At 43.1% G+C, this 24,957-nt stretch overlaps 1 protein-coding gene across 1 annotated transcript; it reads left to right on the forward strand.

Moving 5' to 3' along the window:
- On the forward strand, positions 19,225–19,917 carry LOC8064779. The gene is made up of 2 exons (XM_002449530.2): positions 19,225–19,321; positions 19,420–19,917. Exons 1-2 carry the CDS (start codon positions 19,255–19,257, stop codon positions 19,746–19,748), a joined length of 396 nt encoding a protein of 131 aa, XP_002449575.1. The 5' UTR covers positions 19,225–19,254; the 3' UTR covers positions 19,749–19,917.

Below are 24,957 nucleotides of genomic sequence, written 5' to 3' on the forward strand. Positions count from 1 at the left end.
AAGCGTAGCCCTTTGATGAAGGCGGATATGGCCTCGTCGTGAGAAATTTTCGGGATTTTAAGGCGCATATCCGAGAATCGTCGGATGTAATCGCGCAAAGGCTCGTTTTTCCTGTCCCTTATTCTCTCGAGGTCGTATTTATTCCCGGGCTGCTCGTAGGTAGCAATGAAATTGTCGATAAACGCTTGGCACAGTTCTTCCCAGGAGTCGAAATACCAGCCTGGTCGAGGACGACTGGGAAGTAGTTGGCCATGACGTGCTCATCTCCTGCTGTTGAACGGACTGCAATCTCATAGAAAGTGATCCAGTTCTCTAGGTTTTCCTTGCCGTCGTATTTTTTGAGCTTCTCGAGTTTGAAGTTACGGGGCCATACGACTTGGCGAAGGTGTGAGGAAAACTGTCTCAGGCCGGGGGGACCGTGCGCGGCATCGTACTCAACGCGCCGCAGGTCTTCGTGCACCGCTCTTTCCGTGGCGCTCCTGTTGATGCGGTCCCGAGCGTCCTTGGGAGGGATGTTGTATCGTAGATCCCTGTCCTGGTTTACTTCCTGACCACGCCCACGATTCTGCTCGCGGTAGCCGCCGGCGTCCCGACCATCGTTGCCACGCCGTGAATCCTTCCGACGATTATTGGGGGAGCGGCTACGGTGGTGCTCGCTGGGTTGTGGTGAGGTTTGGCTGCGATGAGTCTGGTCGGAGGAGACCTCTGTGTAGGAGATAGCTTGGACCCTTTTGAGTAAGGTGGCTGTCTGTCCCATCGCGGCGATCAGATGTGCGCGTACGCTGGATCGGACACCCTGGCACTCGGGAGTATCAGGGAGTCGGTCTAGGTTTGCCATAGCAACAGCCACGTTAGCACTTGGCGTTTTGTAGACTTGCTGATCTCCAACCATGTCGAAAGCGTCACTGAGGTTATGCGGCGGGAGTTGCCATTCCTCGTCCGCGCGTCGCTGAGCACGCTCGGCATTGCGCTGTTCGCGGAGTTGCCTCTGCTCGTCTGTCTCTCCATCGACAACCGGTTCATCGTTGCTGACATTGAAGATGAGATCTCCCCGCTGGGGCGGAAAGACCGGGAAGCGAGAGAAACCCGGAGGGTACGGTGGTAAATCCAGGTCGTAATCTTCGTCCTCAGAGTTTTTAACCTCAGTGGGGACGGATCCAGTGCTGGAGTTTGTGCTGGAAGCCTGGTCGTTTGGTAGTTCTCGGATCGTCACCATGTTGACTTAGTGATGAGCTAGTCGACTGCTCTGTTTTGGCAACCAACCCGCCCTGTTGAAAAGGGATTGGATGTGCCGTGAGTAGTAAACGGCTGAGTTGTTTAGCCCGTAAGGAGGACTCTGGTCCGGGTCTGCCTTGAGTTCAACGAACCACCCTATGGGGGTGGAAGTTATTGTCAGAGACGTCCCCAGCCGTTCGTGTGTGACGACACGAGTTGGCCAGCAGGAGTCGAAAGAGTCCGTCGGCGCGACTTGATCAGATTGGCGCGAGATCCCATCTACTAGTCGTGAAGCTTCGAGGAGCCTGAGATCGGCGCGATCAAGGGCTCGGAAAAGGTCCGAGCCGTCGACCTTCTTTCCCTTGTAACGAGCGAGCGGTGGTCGAGTGCTCGGTGTCAGCGTGATCGGAGTCGATGCCGCTGTCATCCCAGATCGGATCTGGGTTTCTTCCGAAGTCGTGGTCGTGAGGCCGCCGCCGTGAGACGTCCACGTGATATGGCCGACGGTGAACGTGAGGCCTTCAGGCACGGCCACGGAAGCTGGAACGATAACCATCTTGTTTGCCGGGAGAGCTGTACGCACACCCCCTACCTGGCGTGCCACTATCGACGAAAGCTAGTCGGCAGTCTACCTTGGGGTATACCCACGGTAGTAGTTTATCGGTAGACGGTGCGCAAGCTACGAACTCGATGGTGACGCAAGACACAGACAAGGATTTTATCTAGGTTCGGCCGCCGTGTGGGCGTAATACCTACGTCCTGCGTCTAATTGTATTGGATTGTGTTGAGATGAATTGCCTAGGGAGGTCCCTTGCCTCTCCTTATATAGTCCAGAGGGCAGGGTTACAGATCTGGAAACTAATCCTAGTCGGTTACAATTGTCATAGATAGTATGATATCAATTCCTATTCTAACCGACTAGAATCCGGCTTGATCTCCATGTCTTGTTTCCTTGCGCGAAACTCCGAGCAGTTGGATCAAGCCTTCGGACTGTCCTCGTGATGGGCCAAGCCTCCTAGCCCAAGTCTAGCCGTAAGGATATAGAGGTTTATACACCCACAGTGCCCGTGCATTGCAACAGGATCATTGTCGATTTCTAATTTTTATCCGTCTCATTGTCTACATTTAGTGGTGGTGGCCTTGACCTTATTATATGGTAGGTAGAGACAATCATCTCTGAATGTAGACACTTTCTTCCAAAAGAATCATATCCTAATCTAAATAGATCCCTCTCTAAATAAGAATCCATGTATAAAATGATAAGATATAAATGTAAAAGAGTTGACGGGCCCTTTGTATTTGAATCTGAAAAGAGTAGACCACTAGTACAAAAGTGCTTAAAGCCAGCGGTGGAACATAATTTTTAGCGGCGGTTTCAATTAAAGAACGTCTGTGGAAAGAAACTGATTTACCCGACTACAAAACCGCCTATGAAAATCAATTTTTACAGGCGGTTTTCCTAACAAAACCGCCTGTAAAAATCATATATTTCTACAGGCGGTTCTCCTAAGAAATCATATTTCTACAGGTAGTTCCTTAAGAAATCCGCCTGTAGAAATAATTTGAACTTGAATTTTTTGAGCTTTTCAAATGACCTCGTTTGAAAAAACCATCAAAATGAAACTTGTAGATCTTGAAAAGTTATGAAACTTAATTTGTAATTGATAATTTTTTCATTTGAAATAATCTTGTCATCGAAAACTACGTTTGAATTTCTCAAATTTGAAATTCAAATTTTGTAAATGACCTCGGATGAAGAAACTACCAATATAAAAGTTGTAGATCTTAAAAAGTTGTAAAACTTTGTAGTTGATGACTTTTCCATTTGAATCCGTTTAGGGCCTCAAATAATCAATTTATGCTTGGTTTATAATAGTACGTCGGGAACTAAACTCTAATATAGACACAATTGAGTGATAGATGGAGTGGTAGAGGAGGGTTTGCGCGAGGGCGAGGTCTTAGGTTCGAATCCCACCGGCTGCGTAGCGTGCGATTTTACGTGAAAAAATACGCGACTTATATTTTTATGCGACGTAGAAAAATAGTGGGCATTTCTCGCGACTTATATTTTTACGCCACCTAGAAAAATAGTGGGCATTTCTTAAAAAACTCGACCAGGATGATTAAAACTATCGCTGCAACTTTTAAATTATTAAGAAGAAAGTGTTATCTCACCCGGCAAGAAAATCCCTGACCCCCCACCCCCATCTATACACGTTGGTCTTTGCGTCGCCCAAGTGCCCCATCTATACACGGTGGTCTTTCCGTCACCCAAGTGCGAATTAGGCCGGGATCCCAGTGCTTTGGTATGAGGATGGGCGAGGGAATTTTTTAACCTAGACTGAAATTCGCTCCACTGGGATTCGAACGTAGGACCTGAGAGGTGCTGTCAGAGTGCATAGACCAACTGATCTGACATCTTTTGGCATTTCTAGATGATATGGCAGACTCATACTTTTTGTGTATAAGACCCGTTCGAATTTTGATAAGGCCCAGCTCTTCCTAAAATGGCTCTGCCTTTAGCTCCTCAGAGGAGTAGCTTTTTTGTGAAGTTAGAGTTGTTTTAGAAAATTTTCGTTAAAAACGTTTCTATTGATAATTTTATAATAATATGTATCAGGTTTGTCAAGAGGAGCTAGAGCCACTTGTTTCAGCTTCATCTCCTCTATAAAAACCGCTTCGAGAATGTCCATTTGCCAATGGCTTCTTACAAGAAACCGCAACAAGCTAGAGCCAAAGCCCTATCAAATGACACCTGAGTGTTTGGGACTGCTTCACTCCATATTTTTGGTATTATGTTTACGTTTTTTAACCAGAACTCTGGTCTTGTTTAGTTTCAAAAAATTTTTGGTCCAGGGGACTGTAGCACTTTCTTTTGTTTGTGACAAATATTGTTCAATTATGGACTAACTAGGCTCAAAAGATTCATCTCGCAATTTACAGGCAAACTATGTAATTATTTTTTGTTTTTGACTATATTTAATGCTTCATGCATGTGCCGCAAGATTTGATGTGACGGAAATCTTAAAAAGTTTTTGACTTTTGGGTGACAAGGCCCTGTTCCAAGAAAAATGTGAGTAGTAGTAGCAGCCCTTTCTGGCATTGGCGGCGAGAGTGGCAATATATGTTGAATAAACTGTTGCGTTGAGTCAAGTTAGCTTTGTTCAGTTAAGTTAGTTAGTCAGGTTAGCACGTAGGGCATGGTTAGAGTCGTGCCTGGTCATGACGCGTCCTAGTCGGTTGAGTCGTGAACGCCATGGAACGTGACGTCGCACGTAGTGGCCATCGCGGTGAAACGGTGGTGCACACGACACGTAACGTGGCGTGGGATACTCGGAGACCTGTTCCGAGATCCTGGTGTATCCAACTATAAAAGGAAACAAAGATAGACTGAAAAGGCTGCGGCAATTGCAGCGAACATATCCCTGTTCTCATGTGTGCGTGTTTCTCATCTACGAACTCTCGCCGTGGTCACCACCGAGGTGTCGCCGGCGTCGTGTCTTGGTTCCAACACGTGGTATCAGAGCTCGATTCGTCGGAGCGGAGGTGCCACGAGGAAGAGAGGTGTCGGTGAGGAAGCCTAGGTACTGAAATCGAGTGGAGGACGGTGTTCTGCGTGTCGCCAACATGAGTGGAAGTGGAATCAGCGGTGATAAGGAGGTTACGGAGCGGGCGTTCAATCAGGCAGCAAAAAATCGTGTTTGGCCGATGTTGACGCACTCGAATTATCAGGAGTGGTCCTCGCACGTGCAGTTCAATCTGGAGGGCATGTCCTTGTGGGATTCGATGGAGGATGCGAAGGTGGAGCGACGTCGAGATCGTTTGGCGCTTGGCGCCATGCTCAGAGGCTTGCCGCCGAAGATGCATTCTTTGCTCCTGAACAAGAAGACTGCCAAGGATGCATGGGAAGCAATCAAGACGATGAGGCTTGGGGCTACTCGCGTGAAGGAGGTGAATGCCCAGAAGTTGTTAACTGAGTTCGAGGCAATCTCGTTCAAGTCAGGAGAGACCATTGATGAATTCGCGATCCGTATCACCAAAATAGCCACAGATCTGAAAGGTTTAGGCGAGACCAGCGTAGACGACACTCGAGTCGTGAAGAAGTTCCTTCGGGTTGTGCCTCAAAAGTACAACCAGGTGGCGGTTGCCATCGAGATGTTCTGTGACATAAAGGATCTCACAATCGAAGAACTTGTTGGCCGTCTGCGGGCGGCGGAGGACAGGTTCGAGCCGTCGGTGGAGCAGGTCACGAACAAGACAGGGCAACTCTTGCTAACGGAGGATGAGTGGGCAGCCAGAAACAGAAGTCGCATGACCCCAGAAACTGCTAACTCAGGCGGCAGAGGGGGAGCAGGCAAGGGGCGTTACGTGAAGAAGGAGATCGGGGAGCGTGGTGAAGCACGTGGAGACGGTGCCAGATCCAATTCGCAAGGAACACCTTTCCGAAAGGGCAAGTGCCGGAAGTGTGGCGTGAAGGGCCACTGAGCGAGAGAATGCACGTCCAAGAAGCCTGCTAATGAAGAACGACAAGAGGCCGCTCACCACGCCAGCGCAGATGCTGACTCTTCAGTGCTCATGGTGGCACAGGTGTGTAACCTGGTGCGCACACCGGTTGAGACAGGAAAACATGTGGTCCTGAATCAGGAACGTGTTTTCCCAGCAGAGTATGGAGACGGAGCTTGGGTGCTGGACACGGGAGCTACGAATCATATGACTGGGTGCAAGGAGGCACTGGCCAGTCTTGATGAAGGCGTCAGCGGCACCGTGAGATTTGGAGATGGCTCGGTGGTGAAGATCCACGGCATCGGCGCCGTAACGCTCACTGGACGGAACCAGGAACATCGCGTCCTCACTGAGGTATTCTATATCCCCTCATTGAAGTGTAATATTCTAAGTCTCGGGCAACTGGAAGAAGGAGGATGCACAGTAGAGATCGACAATGGCATCCTGACAGTGCTGGAGAGGCGGCAAGCTAGAGTCACCAAGCGGGGGGGTGCTGATACGGGCAGAAAGGAGGAACCGTTTATATATTCTGAAGATGAACATTACCTCTCCCGTGTGCCTACTGATGAGCATGGATGATGAAGCTTGGTAATGGCATGCACGATATGGTCATTTGAATTTCAGAGCACTGCGAGACATGGGAGCACAAGGCATGGTGCAGGGTTTGCCGCTGATTCGTCGTGTGGAACAAGTTTGTGATGGCTGTATGCTAGGCAAGCAGCATCGCAAGCCGTTTCCGCAGAGTTCGAACTACAGGGCAACAACAGGACTTGAGCTTGTCCATGGTGATCTGTGTGGACAGATTTCGCCACCAACCCCTGGTGGGAAGTCGTTTTTCTTGCTGATTGTTGATGATCATAGTCGTTACATGTGGCTGGAGTTACTTGCAAGCAAGGATGAAGCTTTGCAATACTTCAAGAAATTCAAGACGGCAGCGGAGTTGGAGTCCGCGCACCGTCTGAAAGCATTCAGAACTGATCGTGGTGGCGAGTTCAGCTCGGGAGCATTTGTGTCCTTTTGCAGTGAACTGGGCATTAAGCACAATATCAGCACGGCGTATACTCCCCAGCAGAACGGAGTTGTAGAGCGCCGCAACCAGACGGTTGTGGAGATGGCACGTTGTTTGCTCAAGTCAAAAGGTGTGCTGGGAAAATTCTGGGGAGAAGCTGTCAAGGTCGCAGTGTACTTGTTGAATCGTGCACCGACAAGAAGTCTGAATGGGATGACTCCATATGAAGCATGGTTTGGAAAGAAGCCAGCTGTTCGACACTTGCGCACTTTCGGGTGTGTCGCTTGGGTGAAGAAGGTTGGGCCAGGAATCTCCAAGCTGACGGACAGATCAGTTCAGGGGGTGTTCTTTGGGTATGAACCAGGTACCAAAGGATACCGAGTGTATGATCCTGCAAAAGACAAAGTGATGTGTCTAGAGATGTTGTGTTTGATGAAAAGAAGGCATGGAATTGGGGGGGGGAGATGGCAGCAGGTTGGGCGGTGGAGAAGCAGTAGCGCCTTATACCTTTACAGTGCAGTTCTCAGACTCTGACGAATTTCTGACAACACGGCCTGTTTCAGGGTTGGACGCTGCTCCACATTCAGATGGCGTGCCGGTTCACCTGCGGGGTCACCAGCTGCATCAATTCCATCAGTCCATGATGAAGGCACACCACCACATACTCCGATGGCATCTGGAGGGGGATCATCACTGCCAGCAAACATACAGTGGGCAACACCACCATCTGACGCATCTGCAGATTCTGATGGGGGACCTAGAAGGTACAGGACTATTCCTAATCTCCTCGAGACCACTGAGGAGATACATGGGATGGAGTACAGTGGTCTCTGCTTTGTTGCTGCAGAAGAACCAGGGTCAGTGGAGGAGGCCATGACTGAAACCTGTTAGAGGGAGGCTATGCAGATTGAGATGCAAGCCATTGAAGCAAGCAGAACTTGGGAAGTTTGTGATCTGCCAAGCAATTAGAAGGCCATAGGCCTTAAGTGGGTTTTTAAAGTTAAAAACAACCCTAAAGGGAAGATTGTCAAGCACAAAGCAAGATTGGTGGCCAAGGGTTATGCTCAACAGCAGGGTGTGGATTTTGAAGAAGTTTTTGCACCTGTTGCCAGAATAGAAACAGTGAGGGTGATGTTGGCTCTAGCAGCTCAGGGTGGTTGGCAAGTTCATCATATGGATGTAAAATCTGCATTCCTGAATGGTGATTTGACTGAGACTGCATTTGTGAAGCAACCTCTAGGTTTTACTATTGGCAAAGGAGATAAAGTGCTGAAACTTAGAAAAGCACTCTATGGGTTGAGGCAGGCACCTAGAGCCTGGAATGCCAAGCTTGACAAGGAGTTGATGGCTCTTGGATTTGTTAAAAGCAAATTGGAACATACAGTATATAGAAGGAGCAACAAAAGGTCTTTTCTTCTTGTGGGAGTATATGTTGATGATGTGATTATCTCTGGGCCTGATGTCAGTGACATTGAACAGTTTAAGCAGGAGATGAGGAAGAAGTTCAGCATGAGTGATTTGGGGCTTCTGAGCTATTACCTTGGGATAGAGGTGAGGCAGGGAAGTGATGGGATCACCTTGTGTCAGAGCTCTTATGCAATGAAAATCTTGGAGGCAGCAGGGATGCAAAATTGCAATGCTACTGCAACACCCATGGAAGCTCGACTCAAGCTTAGCAAGAAGATGGAAGATGAAGTGGTTAATCCAACTGCATACAGGAGCATCATTGGGAGCCTCAGGTATTTAGTGAACACGAGGCCTGATCTGGCATATGCTGTCGGCGTGGTTAGCAGGTTCATGGAGGCTCCATCAAAAGCACATTGGGGTGTTGTTAAACACATTCTTCGGTATTTAAGGGGAACTGCTGGATATGGCTGCAAATATGAAACGAATACTGAACTGAAGCCAATTCTGTTGGGCTACAGTGACAGTGATTTTGCCGGTGACATTGAGGACAGAAAGAGCACTACTGGGATGGTGTATTTTCTGGGGAATAGTATGGTCACTTGGGATCTCAAAAGCAGAAAATTGTTGCTCTGTCGTCCTGTGAGGCTGAGTATGTTGCAGCAGCAGCAGCATGCCAAGGTGTGTGGTTGAGCCGGCTATTGGGAGACTTGATGGGAACAAAGGAGATGCGAGTGAGGCTACTCATGGACAACATGTCCGCGATAGCGCTGAGCAAGAATCATGTTCATCACGAGAGGAGCAAACATATTGACACCAGGATTCACTTCCTTCGTGAGTGTATCGAGGATGGAAAGGTAGAGGTGGATCATGTGGGGACTGCAGAGCAGCTCGTTGATATCTTTACAAAGGCTCTGGGGCGCGTCAGGTTCTTGGAACTGAGGGGAAAACTCGGCATCGTCAAGTTGCAACAGGTTTAGGGGGTGTTTTGTTGAATAAACTGTTGCGTTGAGTCAAGTTAGCTTTGTTCAGTTAAGTTAGTTAGTCAGGTTAGCAGGTAGCGCATGGTTAGAGTCGTGCCTGGTCATGACGCGTCCTGGTCGGTTGAGTCGTGAACGCCATGGAACGTGACAGACACACGTGGTGGCCATCGCGGTGAAACGGTGGTGCACACGGCACGTAACGTGGCGTGGGATACTCGGAGACCTGTTCGGAGATCCTGGTGTATCCAGCTATAAAAGGAAACAAAGATAGACCGAAAAGGCTGCGGCAATTGCAGCGAACATATCCCTGTTCTCGTGCGTGCGTGTTTCTCATCTACGAACTCTCGCTGTGGTCACCACCGAGGTGTCGCCGGCGTCGTGTCTTGGGCTGGAGCAGCGCTCGGTTCCAACAGTATAGCATATAGCAGCACGGGTTCCGCCGTGTCGCCCTCCCCCCCCCCCCCCCCCCCCCCCCCAAGGTGAGTGACGTGGGACAAAATGGTCCATCTAGGTAACTTGTATTGTTTTCAAAACAAAGAAAAAGTTTAAAATTTAAGGTGAACTGTACGATCTGCAAGCCACATGACCCTATGGGGTAAAACAAAATCACCTGTTTATTTGGCAGCGTTACAATTGAGTCAGATCAACATCAGAGGTTTATGGCGTCGACAATAAGCATCTATCCACGGAACAATGTTACAAGATGCTTATGAGCAAGCGATGATAGACGATACGGGCGCAAGGCTGAGCTTCGAACGCCACCCATAGTAGAACTTGACGGCGTATTCAGGGCCTTGGCTGATGGAGTATGCGCCGTTGAGGGTGCACAGCCCGTCGCCGTCAGGCCGGAGGATTCCAGCTGGGTAGACGCGCACCGAGGAGTTGAACCCCTGGCACGCCAGCTTCAAGTAGCCCTGCGAGCAGATGCACCTGTTCTCCACTCTCACCGCGTACACCGTGTAGCCGCCGTCGCGGCGCGCCATGGCCGTCTGGATGACGGCAAGGTCAGAGACCTTGCATTGCTCATAAGAACTTCCTGCAGCTGCTAGATCACACATTCACACGGAGAGGAGAAATAATAGGCTTATTGCACATTCAAGACATGGATCGATCGTGCAGGTCTGCAGAATGGCTTGGAAAGTTGGAAGGCAAACCTCCAATGTAGATGAGGAAGCACAGCAGCAAGAAGGCGAGCATCTTCAGCGTGGCCACCATTTCGGACTCCTCCCTCGATAGTTCGAATATTACCGTACGTTCTGTATTTTTTTTTCTTTTTTTGTTCACAAGCCAAGGACTCCAAATTCTCTGTGTTTGTGCACACAGATCGTCGTTTTATCTGCTATTTATACGCAGACGTGAGGTACCTAATCTCATGCATTTTTGGCAGGAGATTAATGCTACCCAATGTCATCTCGAATTTTGGCACCCATTTGCTGGAATTCGGCTGTATAGAAAGCACCAATTTATCGCTTATAATCCAGAGAGAAATGTATGAAGAGAATGTGTGCTCAGTTAATTTGCATAGTATAAAGCGATTTTGGTCCACTTAATTAGAGCAACTCCAATAGACTCACTAAATCCTTCCTAAATGTTAGGAATAGATATTTTGGTAAAAAATTACACTCTAACAGCTTCTTTAAATGGTTATGCAAATATAGCTATCTTTTATTTCGAATTTTTTGCTAGCCAAAAACAGAAGACGAGAATGACTCTCTAGGGTACATATGAGAGATAGAAAAGCTGTTGAAGAGTAAAGAAATATAGAAAATATTTTTTTAGAAATAATTCTCTAAATAATAATTTAATGAGTAAGATTTGCAAAGACTCTTAGAAATGTTGTAACTTGCTACTGGGCCTTGTCACGCATGAGCAAAACCAAGAGTTCACATTGTTTTCCCCATTCTCAAATATAGGGTCCACCTTACGTATTGAATAAAAACGTTGGCTATATTTGCCGTGCTCAGCAGTGAGTTTGTCAAAATTACTATTCAGGGCTGTTTAGTTCCCCATTTGAGCCAAAAAGGGTTTTGGCCCACCATACTACAGCATGCAATTTTTTTAGTAAAATGGTTGCCATTTTGCATTATAGATTTTGGCCTCAAAAGCATCAAAAAAGCCTAAAAGAGTAGCTTCATGTGTTTTGGACCGTTAAAATTTTAGCCTTTTTGATAGAACTAAACATACCAATGAAAATTTGACATTTTTTATTTCGTCATTCCGATGTTCTTGGTTTTTGTATTTCCATAGGAAACTAAACACACCCTCAATCATTGGCTTAACAAAATTTTCATATAGTACTTGGGTCCATAAATTTGAACTCCCAACTTTTTTTTTGGAACGTACTTCTTTTTTTAAAAGCACCATCTTGGCGCGGCCTTCTTGGAGGTCAGGTGTGGTGCGAGGGTTAGAACCCCCACCTCACTCTGGTAGTGGGCTGGGCTGAAATGGGTTAAATGGTTTGGATTTTACCCAAATTGATTTTGGGCTGAAGACAACTTGTTTCACATGTATCATGGGCTGAATTAGTTTGGGGTTAAGGAGGTAGTGGATTGAGCTCTGGTTTGATTGGAGTAGTTCCCAGCCCATGGATGCTACCGTTTTTGGGCTGGGATGCTACGGTTTCTGCTGAAGGGTTTCAGGCAAACCGTTTGCCTCTAGCCATCTGGAAATGGGTGTTGCGACCTGTTGGGTGACCTAGCTTTCAAGCATGCCCCGGCCCCCTGGCCACATCTTGTTCCCGTTGCTTTATTCCAGAACATTTCATAGTACAAGCACTGTGTAACTGCCCAGCTGGTGATTCCATGAATCGCAAGAGCTCAGTAGCTCACTGTGCAGCTGTGGCTGTTGGGTTAGGAGGAAATGACAAAGATAATATCAGGCACATGAACACCCCAAAGGGAATGGAAACCTCCCTCCATCTTAATTTTTTTATTTGAAAGTGTGGCATATCTTAACCGCCGTGAACCATTTACCATTACATTCAGAGGCATTATTTAGAATGAAAAAAATATGGGCATTTTACAATTGGAGAACTGAGTCTAACTGTCATACATTTGCTGGGTGAATTATCTAAGAGTAAAATACACAACGGGTTCTTAAATTTTTTCTATATTCCCATCTAGGTCTATGAATTCTCAATCGTGAATTTCTTTTAGATACAAGAATACCAATGTAGCTCATGCCAGATCAATCTGCTACTACAGTTATGTCTTCCTTCAATCTGGCCTTTACATCCACTTCATGAACATATATTAAATCAATCATGTTTTTTGGCAGGAGAGTTTCAGTGTCCTGTTGTGAAAAGTTTTTACACATTCACAAACATAGTTGCTGTAAAAACTAACGGAAATGTCTTCTGCTATGAGGTAACTGCTCTATTAATTAGGTTAGCATTTTCCTAATGTGTATTGCATGTTGAAATGCAATCTTTCTGTCTGTCAGAAAGTTCAGAACTCAGGCGGGAACATCACGCGTGCACCTAAAAAGATCAGACGGAAATTATCGGACGGTGTCTCGCATCCGAACCTAGCTTGGGACGGGAAGATTAGCGCCCAACCCGACATTTAGCGCGTGCTCCAACTCGAAGACACCTGCGGCTGCAATGTTGCACCCGGACCCACACCGTAATGAGTGCAGGGTCCATGGGCACCGGCACCCGAAGGTGTGATGGCAAGTGTAAATGTGAGAGTGTCATGCACATTAAATAGGGTGCCACATAAGTAAATTTGCTGACTTGGCAGGGTCATTAAATGAAGGAGTTTCATCAGATGAGAGAGGAGTTTCATCCCCATGAAACTCATATGGCTCGGTTACCTAGTTTATAGTCTTGGTAACTGTGTCATGAAACTATGCATTGAGACTGGCCTTAGGCCAATGTCAGTGGGGGTTTCAACAAAATGTCATGCATATTTATTAGAGCGCTATATCAGCAAAACTGCACTTTTTGCATGAAACGAAGAGGAGAGAGAATAAAGTAGTTTCACCATGGTGAAACCCCGCAGGCGTTGTTTCCCACGCGATGAAATAAGATCAAATCCCCACTGAGAGCTAAATCGTTTCAATATTTTGCATTAATTAAATGCTTTGCCCAGCTTAGGAAACATCAAGGTGAAACTTATGCATTGTAGAGGTTGTTTCATTATTCGTTTCATTGATGCTCTGTCAACGGATTTGTTTTGGAAATAGTGCATTGAAACGGGTCACTGACACTGCCAGATTGTCATCCCTAGGTATGTCTATCAAAGAAAGGGCTTGTTTAGATCCAAAACCTTTTTGGATTTTGACACTGTAGCACTTTCGTTTTTATTTGACAAATATTGTCCAATTATAGAGTAACTAGGCTTAAAAAATTCGTCTCACGATTTACAGACAAACTGTGTAATTAGTTTTTATTTTTTTTATATTTAATACTCCATACATATACCGTAAGATTTGATGTGATAGAGAATCTTGTAAAGTTTTGGATTTTTGGTGGCCAAAGTCGATTGCCCCTTGTACATCCATCGCAAGGAACGTCCGATTGTAGGCTTCTACACCATGACTAGTTGGTTCATCGGCGGTAGTCCCAGAAACAGGTTCTCTGAATTAATAAAGATGTATACATCTGATGACCGCCGCTGTAAATGGTTAGACAGTCTCCGGGCAAATACTCGTCAATAAAAATCATTTACAATTTACAACTTTATAGTATAAATATTTTTATTAGAAGTTTTGTTTAGAGTTCTAAATGTGTGTTTTAAGTTCTTAGGTTTTGAAATTCAAAATTTAGTCTTACCTCCTTGAACATTTACATGGTTATAAAACTAAAGTTGTAGGGGCCGACCGAACCTACAAGTTTGTTGTTGATAAGTTTTTATTTAAAGTTGTTTATAGTCTCAAATATTTATTTTAAATTAAAATATTTTGAGGTTTAAATTTCTGAAATTTAACGATCACATATACTATATTAAATTATAATTTTTGACAAGGTTTAATTTTTTTCATTTGAAATTATTTATTAGCTAAAATATTCAATACAAGATTACGAGATGTGGATATAAAAAGATATTATCTATATAATCACAACGAGTGTGTAATCCATTGGCAGAAAAGCACCATATATATGTGCTGAAGGAGGTCACGTGTTTCAACCCTCAAAGACAATATTTTTTTTGGTGTTTTGTTTCTAAAAACCATTAGTTAACAGAGGTGGACATCTTAGTGACCATTTGCTAGACCATCTTTGGTAATAAAAAATGACCGCCACGTCAAAATTTTGTGGTAGTAGTGTACTCCCTCCATCTCAAATCATAAGTCATTCAAAAAATTTTGGAGAGTTAAAGCATCTCAGGTTTGACCAAATACATGGTTTCTATGATTTTTTCTCTCTCTTAAATAACTATCCGTGCCAATATTAATGTCTATAAAAACTATGATGGTTTCTGCATTGGAACTGCCGCCTCATTTACTTCCTCAAAAATTTTGCAAAATTTTAAGGTTTTCCGTCAATCTTGCGGCACATGCATGAAGCATTAAATATAAAAAAAAATTAACTAATTATATAGTTTGCATGTAATTTGCAAGACAAATCTTTTAAGCCTAGTTAGTCCATGATTATACAATATTTGTCAAATACAAACAAAAATACTACAATGTCTATTTGTAAAAAAAATTGCAACTAAACAAGGCCAAAAAAACACAGACAACATCGCAGCTGGAGAGGCTCAGGAACCAATTATGAGGGAACAGCGTTAGAAAATGTTTTTTATACACTTACAGATTGTGAGTCTAGGACTGAATGTGAATCGGATTCACATGAAAATCGAATAGCTGGGATAGCAGTATTCAAAACACTTTAATTTGAATCCTCATTTCAGATATGGATATCTCGATAGCATTTTCACATTCGGATACTATACCTAATATTAATCTATATATTAAATAATAAAGAGACAAAGTTTCATCACATTTCTTTTCATCCACCCCCCACGCATCCCCCAATTTTTTTTATATATATTTCAACAAAAATATAGAAAATCACTAAAAACATAGATAAATATTTCAATTCGTATAAATATAAATACTTATCCATAATATATTTAGATAAAGATATAGAAAATAGTAAATATAGAAAAACGAAGTACTTGAAGTTAATATGATTATAGCCATATAAAACTTTAATATACTCAACTTACCAAATATCCTTAACTATATAATACTAAAATTATCCATATTGATGATAACACAGAATGATTGTCATTTTTTTTGGATTTCTGGACATCCATATGCGTCGTTAGCTGACTGTGCGTGCATGTTTTATAGGCCCATGAGTGAGTGCCAGCGTTTTGCGCTGTTTTATTTTTTAATAAAAAAAGATACAAACAAATATATCCCACTAGCAACGACCCGGGATAACTAGGACAGCTAAAATATCGTGCGGACGATCTTGCAAATTGCAACAAGATTTTTTCCATACATGCATAACTTGTCAAACACTTTAGGACTACTACTATCTAGTGACAGAAATCAAACCAGAATGGCCCTCCCGATGAATTATTCACCGTAAATTGTTCGAAACATCGCCGTGGAAAATTAAAGAAGATGGAGAGAATTAATGGCAGTGCTAACTGCCAAGTCCTCCATCTATTCAGTTCATCAGGAGCAGGCAATGGAAGACGACACGGGCTTGAAGCCGAACTGGCCGGACGGCGAGGCGTAGGAGAACTTGACGGCGTACTCGGGTCCCATGCCGATGGGGCGCCCGCCGTTGAGGGTGCAGAGCTTGCCGTCGCCGTCGACGCTGAGCACGCCTGCCGGGTCGACGGCCACGGAGGAGCTGAAGCCGCCGCACGCCAGCTTGACGTTCGCCTGCGTGCAGATGCACCGGTTCTCCACCGTCACCGCGTAGACGTTCGCCTTCGATGGCACCGCTGTCTGCGTCACGGCCAGGTCTGAAAGGCTGCAGTAGCCTGCGTTCCCTGCTCGATCGCTCATTCAAGAAAAATGGAGTTCTTGAATCATCATGGTATATGTATAGAGATAGAGAGAACCGATGGTTGGGGAAGACGACGATGTGTACCTGGGTTGCAAAGGCTGAACAGCAGCAGCAGCAAGAACGCGATGTTCTTCGTCATCTGCACGGTCTCCATTTGTGCTCTTTCTATGTGGTTTCTGTGCGGAAACTATCTTAGGTATACACCTTATTTATACACCAACTGCCAACGTGATTTTATTTCAGAATAAACGAAGATCTCGGAGCTGCATGCAGGGAATTAGTAAGCAATCAAGTCGCGTATTAAATTACCCAAAATTGAGGCTATGCATGCAGAAACCTCCTTGTATTATTCAGATACCAGATATCAAGGGAGAAGTTAATATGGAACAGAAGGATGTACGTTCCCTGTTATTTGATTTCTGAATCGTGTCAGCAATGGGAAGCTTGAAAAGAGGAGATACATAGGATCAGAATCCATTGCCGCAACCTGCTCTTATCGCATCATTTATGGAGCACTTTTACATCGTACTCCCTCTGTCCTAAAAATGTTAATACAAATTAAGGGAACACTTAAATAGAGTATGTACCCATAGATAATTCCAAGCATACAGTTTCTCCTCAAATCACAGCTTTCTTTTTAACAAACCGTGCCAAATCAATCGAAACATAGTCATTATGTAGAATACATTATATTTTAATACAAATTTTAGAAGTCACAATGTATTTTATTTCAGGACACGGAGGGAGTACCTGTATACTCCTACGAGAGAGCAGTTTAATATTGCCCAACAATACTATTTTCATGCATATGTAACGCATAGTCCAGCAAGAAAACCCAGTTCTTCAGATGGTTTAGGCCTTGTTTAGTTCCCAAAAAATTTTACAAAATTTTTCAGATTCTCCGTCACATCAAATATTTAGACATATACATTGAGTATTAAATATAGACAAAAATAAAAATTAATTACACAGTTTGGTCGGAATTAACGAGACGAATCTTTTGAGTCTAATTAGTCTATGAATAATATTTGTCAAATATAAACGAAAATGCCTACAGTGTCGATTTCTAAAAAAATTTGAAACTAAACAAGGCCTTAGCATGCTGCATCACTCTACCTTGGTTAGGTACCACATGCCGGAGGCACACTGCCACACTCGCGCACACACTCTCTCTCTCTCGTCGAAATGAGCACTAAAATGTACCACAAAATTACGATTTTTTGCCGGTTGATTAACGCAGAGGACTGTATAGTGAACCCACGCGCAACCACTTTATATTTTGAAAAAAAAACAATGCTTGCTCTTTGGGGTTCTTTTGCTTTTACACCTATTTTGAAGTCTAAATATAACTTTGCCCTTCTTTATTTAACATTGTACTTTCTCCTCGATCAAATGAAGTCAGAGTTTACCGCAGCCCCATTTACAGAAGCTCCCGGATTTGAACCTCTATTTTGATATCAAATATGTGGACAGCATCGTTGAAAGGATTTTTGTAGTAAAATTTGCACGTATTTGAAACTTTAACAAGTTGCACATGCTTAATCAACAATTGGCGGAAGCATGGAAGGTTATGATAATGTTAGGGTTGGTAACATCATTTAATTATTTAAATCTTTTTTTAATGTATCCGGCCCTCATTGTGAGTAAAATAATAAATAAGTGTAAAATAACAATTAACCTTCAAATCATGGGAAGCACACTAATCTCCCTTTGATTTACAACGAGGAAAGAACAATTGACTACAAAATAATTTTAAGAGAAAACCATATTGATTTATCAGGTTTGTCAAAAAGTGTCTCTGCTTAAAAAATACATAGTTGTTTTTATAGGAAATAGATTTGCCTCTGAAAATACCAACCATTTACAGAGATGGCATGAGACCCGCCACTACAATATATAGGCTCAAGCCCATTTAGTTTTCCACCAAACCTACAAACCGATGCCCAATCCAAATTACAGTATCATAGCCACCTCTTTCTTCCACCGCTGAGGAGTTTGGGCTAGATATCACCCTGTTTGGACTTAGAGATAAAGGAGGCTTTTTCCAATTGCACCTAGGGTAGTAATTTGATTGGGTCAGGGTGAAAGCAAAATTTATGCTTAATAGTAATGTTTTGTAAAGTTTTATTAAGGGTGTTTCCTGGTCGTGAGACATGACGAGCTAGGCAAGCGGGGACCATGGAGTCAGCAAATCTAGGCGAAAGCCATTATGCCCCCTTGGATATACTAGGAATGCAGTAGGTAGAATTGGGTATGCTATAATCTTAAGACTGACCATTTGGCTTCTGTATCTATAAATTAAATACAGTGTTACAAACTGCCGACAACGAAGGAAAATGTGATATTATTTTCCTTGTTCCTTTCTATCTTTTTAGTTTTCTTGTTCTTTCCAATTGAGAGCATGGGATCTCCGAACCCTCTGCCACCGCTGATGGTTTAGGAGAGAGCTTGCTTCCCAACATAGACCATGAGATTACATATGTGGACTAAAATAAGTTACTAGCTGTAAAACGCTCAGAAGGTTCCATCTTATAGTCTAACTCATCACACATTTTGAGGCTACCTCTTGCTAACATAGTAATCAACCATGTTTGACTACCACCGAGATTAAGGTCTTGTTTGGATGCCTTTAGTTTTAGTCTAGCTAGAAAATCAATTCTTACTTTGATTTTGGAGGCCTTGTTTGGATGCCATTAATTTTAGTATAGATAGAAGATCAATCCTTATGATTATTTAGGATCCTAAATCATCGTAAGGATTGATTTTCTGGGTAGACTAAAGTTAAAATGTTTGGGAGAATATAATTGCTCTAACATAGGATCAACTACTCCATAAATCATTTCCGTATTAGTACACTCAATTTTAAGAACTGTATATATCCTGGAGAGAGGATACTTAAATCAGGAAATAAATTCAAATAGATTGGAATGGATCTTGCATGCATTCTCCCTTGTTGAATGATAATGCCACAAATTTTGACTAAATTTTTGAGACATAATAATTGCCCATTCAATCCATGCCTCAACATAGATATCTTCACTTATATTTTAAAAATAAAAATCGATATCCCCGCATTGACGAGCAGTCTATTAAGTTGGATCTGACCAAGATGATGATGACAAACCACGCATCCGCTGAGAAGCTAAGACAGGGCATAGCTAGGACAAATGGAGGGTGGTAATCTGATGCAAAAATTCTTGCCATTCCTGCTACTGTTCTGCCTTTGCAATTCAGGTAGATGGTCTTCCATACATGCATTTCTCTCGTCTTATTACTCGCTCTGTCCCCATGAACCCTCACTATCATCGTGTCCCATTTATTTGCGGTAGCAGGAAATGCACAGAACTGCAAGCTGACAGACCTCACCGTCACTCAGACCGCAGTGCCGTCGAGCGTCAAAGCAGGCTACATGAATTACACGGTAGCTGTGGAGAACCAGTGCATCTGCACGCAGACAAACGTCAAGCTGTCCTGCCGCGGATTCAGCTCCTCCATGGGTGTCGACCCGGACGTGCTCAGCGTGGACAGCGACGGCCAGTGCTGTACTCTCAAAAGCGGCAGCCCCATCGGCATGGGTCCCAGCTATGCCGTCAAGTTCTCCTACTATTCGATATCCCAGATCAGCTTGCGGCCCGTGTCATCCACAATCTCCTGCTCCTAGTTTGAGCCCTGGACGTTACAGCTTTAATTATTGTTAGGGGGCCGTTTGGTTCCCTAGAATTGAATCAGTTTCCATGAATCAGATTCTAGGAATTGATATGTCCAGAATTGAATCAGCTGGAAACTGTTTCGTTTCCATTATTCTTGGCTGGTTGCAAAACAAAATTGTATTCCTGGAATTAGAATAATTAAAAAATGCTGTTTGGCTAACTTTGATCAAGTCTAGCTCCCAGATCTCTTCTACGAATCCATAATATGTCCAAATGAGTCTTAAGTGAATCTTCCCCCTTGCTCCTTGCATGGTTCTTTTTTATTTTGAACTTACTTGTATGGTCCCAAAATAAAATTTTCTTTCTTCTATGGCCTTTCGTCCATTTTTGGAACTTGACATTGTTAAGTCAATGGTAAAATGACTATTTTACCCCTAGCGAAGAAATACAGAGTTTTATTTATTTACCATACATTTTAAAACTTATTTGGGTAATATTACTACAAACTTACCTGTACATTTTAAAACATATTTGCGTAATATTACTCTAAACTTACCTGTATATTTTAAAATTTATTTGCGTAATAAAACTCTGCATTTTTTTACTAGGGGCAAAATTATCATTTTATCCTTGACTTAACATTGTTAGGTGCAAAAAACAGACGAAAGCCCATAGAAGGAAGAAATTTTCATTTTGAGGCCATACAAGTAATTTCAAAATAAAAAGGGCCATATAAGAAAGATACATTTTTTCCGAGGCCATAAAGATAAATGGCTCTTTAGCATCCGTGTTGTCCATGCAAACCACACATCCTTTGTATCCTTTCCTAAGTTGTCTAGAAAAGCAACTAAGGCCCTGTAGGTCACTGATTGTTATAAACAGCAACAATAAAAAGTGTTCTTTCTTGTACTCATTCCACACCTTGACCTTTAATTTGTCCACGGTTCCTTTCGCTCATCCACCAGTGGGTGTAGGTAGACATCAATATAATTGCTAGGTTGGTGTGGCCCTTGGATCAGTAACGACATCATAACACTACGGGAAGCAGCAGCTTCCCTTAGTGTCAAATGCACTCGGGGAAGGCCCAGTTGTACTCGGGGAAGCCTTCCCCGAGTGCAACACTCGGGGAAGAGAGCCCGGGTATCTCTTCACGGGAAAGGCGTCTTCCCCGAGAGCCGAAAATCGTGCACTCGGGGAAGGCTTTCCCGAGAGCCGTCTAGCACTCGGGGAAGAGTTGAGGCCGTTGGTGAGCAGACGGCGCCGTTTCCTTCTCTCTTTTTTTTTAAAAAATTTTTCTTCCCCGAGTACAACACTCGGGAAAGACACCCTCTTCCCCTAGCGCCGCAGCCCAGGCACTCGGGGAAGAAACCCTCTTCCCCGAGCGCCGCATCTCAGACACTCGGGGAAGAAACCCTTGTTGACACTAGCTAACACCACTTAGATACTAGGTTGTCATCCCCAGCATGGTGCCAGAGTGTACAAAGGTATTTATAAATGTAAAAACTCTCTAGAAAATAATCTATTCTATCCGCAAGCGCACAGATAAAACACCTCATTGTAGCATTTCACCAGGATAAGTATTCCAGGTATCGTTATTTGTAATTTTGCTCAAGGGATGAAATTAAAGTAAAGGGGGCAAAATCTATCAAGGCATAGACTAGAGATAAACTTGCAAGAACATGATTACTAATGAGAAACTCGTCACACAGTCACTTACTTTAGCAGGGGGTAAACCATAAAGATAGTGATAATAAAGTATAAGTTCATGGGTAGATAACACAGCGATTAGAAAATAGACTACTTCTCATATATGTAGGTGATGTCGGATTAGCTAGAGAATGGATTCTAAGTTATCTACTAACTACTAAGTCATAATCTACTCTAGTTATCTACAAGATCATATATAGCATAAAAGACTCTTCATTTATGTATAAGGAACATTGATAAAGTAAATCAGAGCATCGCATGACTTACTCCACAATACCGGTTATGCCTGTCCTATCAACGGAGGGTGGACTATATAAGAATCAACGAAGCTGTCACTATCGCGAACTACCACACGACCCGACCAATAGGATACATTTGCACATAAATAACATCTAAGCACCACGCTCACATGTGATCTATCACCTAACTCCCTCGCGTCAAGAGCTAAGCGCTTTGCAAACTTATACATAAACTCATTATCAATTAGAACTATATCAAATATAGAACTAGAACAAACTAAGAACATAATAATTAGAGACATAATGCAATTAGAACAAAGAATTAGAGAAAGATATGAACAATACCAATCTTTATTACCGAAGATCTGAATCCAGAGCGTAGTGCTCTACTTCTCTAATTGCTATCTAATCAAACCTCTAAACTTGAAGGATTAGGGAGTAGCTAATTCTAATTCTCTGTGGGAGAGAAGCTCTAAACCCTAACTTTGATGGCTACCTCTGAATAATGATTTCTTCTCCTCTCCTCCAGGGGGGTTTGGCCTTGGTTTTATAGTCCCCTCAAGTGAACGTGAGCCATTGGATCAAACCGACATAGATTGTATGGTTTAGATTGATCCTTTAGGTCGGTGGAGCGTAGTCCCGAAGCAGAGTCACGATTGGGTTCCAACCCTGGGCGGGCGCCCAAGGGGGGTGGGCTTGCGCCCTGCCCCCCGAGCCCGATCGTGCTCTCGTTCGTTCCCGTGGCTTCTGGACTCTTCTAGATTGAGGAAAATTGCGCGGCATGTAATTATCTCGTTGTAAACATGACATGTGGGCCTTCTCTCCATATTCTCTGATAACCCCCTGCAGAAATAGATAAACACCAAAGCTCGTGGAATTCTGTCAGATAAAACCCTAATTCTAGATGTTTGTTTCATATTGATCCTTTTTTATGTTTATTTGATTATTAATTTTAGTACTTAAGGACCGTCAACAAACTCCCCCAAGCTTACCCTTTGCTCGTCCCTGAGCAAATAGCTAAACTCAGACGAATCAGAAGTTGCTTCGATATTTTCTATCCTGACAGGCACACATGCTTTTACATAAAATTTCTTCCAGATTAGAGTGAAGTGTTATGGAGTTTAGTACCTGCACTTAAATCTTAAGTAATCGAAAGACAAAATAGTTAAGTCAAGCACTATCCCTCCTGTCTATACTTCACCTGTGTTCCAGAGTTTTTCATAAGTTTTCAAAATAAAACTCAGAGTTCCCAGCAATAATCTCTCAAGTCTCTCTATATGTGGTATTTGTGGATCCTTACCATAAAGTCACTTACCTATAGCTAATGGAATATTTAAGTGGAGCTCATAGGTGTGAAAAACAGCTCATACATATGTTGTCTAATCGAGTCATGGATCCAAAGGAACTCAACATATAATTAAATCAAGATAGGCATGTGTGGTGGAGTAAATGATAGTGATGATAAAAATGTATAAGTGATAATGAAACTTACTTCTCATTGCTCCTCATATTGCTATCTCTCCTCTTCTTTGATCTTTGCTTTGGGAGAACATGGGCTATCTTTTTTTCTCTTTTTTTTTCTTTTTTCAGGTGGGTAGTAGACACCCCTAATTCTACTGTCGGACACTTGTCCATTTTTTTCGCTCAAGTGGGCATCTTTGTACCCCTAATTCTACTCCGGACACTTGTCCATTTTTACCTCTCGTCTCACTCTTTTTCTTTCTTTTTCGAGGTTCCGGGCACTTGCCCCTTTTTATTTCCTCGCATATTTTTGCATAACCCATGCCTCTTCTGCATTAAATCTTTTTAGAGAGAGAATAACAATATTCTAGACAGTGAGTGATAATATTTTTAGCAATTTTAATGATTGGTGATGGATGGTGTAGTAGATGTGTGCAAGTGAATATCTTAATTTAACCACATGAAAAGCTCCTAAGTGTCTACACAGCTCGATCAAACTCAATGTAAATATAGTAAAAGATGTTATAGCAAGTATGGCTGCGGTAGGTAGTTTTGTAATGCTAGGAACTCATCATGTGATTTGTAAGTTTTCAAAATAAATCTCCAGAACTTAGTGTAGTAGGAACAAGATAAACAGTAGCTCAACTTTATATTATGCCTTTCTCTTACCTAGGCTTTAATTTTATGCTTCCCAAAGATAGTAATTTTAGTTTTAGTAATTCATGGAAGAACTCTAATATAGAAGCTAGGTACATGTAAGCAAGCAGAGCAACTGTTCATTATTTCCATCATGTATCTTTTTGGTCTTTTATTTTTCTAGAGATTAAACTTAGCAGGAAAATAAAGCACACTTATCTACACACTCTTTTTATTTTGTTTTCATGTTTATAAAATGCAGTAAATTAAAGCAAGAAAATATTTATTTGATTTTCTAAGTTTTTTCCTTTTTAAGATAAATAAAACACTAAGACAAAATAGAATAAATAAGAAGAGAAAATAAAAACTTACTTGATAAATTGGGGAGGAACTCCCCCAAGCTGGATGTTGACGTCGGTCTTACCCGATGTTCCAGAACCGCATCATAGTTGTGATGTTGTCATTCATTGTTGTTGTATCTTGTCTCTGCTCTTGTACTGCAGTAGCATGGTCCTGGTTCCATTTTTGTTGTTCTTCTAGGAGTCTTCCATGTTCTGCTTGCGTGTTCTGGATGTCGAGGAGAGTGTTGTCGGTACGAGTGAAGAAAGCACTGGCCTCTTGATAGTAGTCATTCGTGAAAGCGTAGGAGGCGTCGGAGTATCGTCCTGCATCAAATTGGGGCGGAGGTCTGGATCCTGAAGCTCCATATGGATCAGTGGAGTACCTGCCCGTATGGAAAGGCGGGTTTGTCCACTGGTAATCTTGGCTCTCCGGCCATGTCTCCTCTGTTGGCTCTTGTGGTTGCGCATGACGAACCCATGGGTCTCGAAGGACTCAAGGGTTGTAATCGCAATAATGCAGGTGCGCTGCTTCTTCTGGTCCAAAGTCAGCTCCATACCAGGTGCGTTCTCGATGGGTGGTCATCCTTTCAGATGCCACTCGCTGTGGAGCTCTCTGGTTCACTGGTGTTGCTGCAATCTCAATCAAAAAATTTTGAACAACGTATAGGCCAAGGTTCGGGTTAGGTAACCGAATCTTGCCTCTATCATCATATAGCATATATATTATATTCCCCTCTTTCTTTAACATCCGAGCCTGTCTAAATATGTCATAGCCATGATAAATTCTTAACTCATCTATGAAGTCCAACGATGAGTTTTCTAGTAAATGAAGCTTA

Source organism: Sorghum bicolor, chromosome 5 (assembly GCF_000003195.3).
Source record: "Sorghum bicolor cultivar BTx623 chromosome 5, Sorghum_bicolor_NCBIv3, whole genome shotgun sequence".
NCBI classification, from domain to species: Eukaryota; Viridiplantae; Streptophyta; class Magnoliopsida; order Poales; family Poaceae; genus Sorghum; species Sorghum bicolor.

Excerpts from the sequence above, each read along its gene's own strand:
- LOC8064779 (XM_002449530.2), top strand. The coding sequence starts at position 19,255 with ATGGAGGGTGGTAATCTGATGCAAAAATTCTTGCCATTCCTGCTACTG. Across the intron at positions 19,322-19,419 it reads GTTCTGCCTTTGCAATTCAG|GAAATGCACAGAACTGCAAG; the intron begins GTAGATGGTCTT and ends TTGCGGTAGCAG.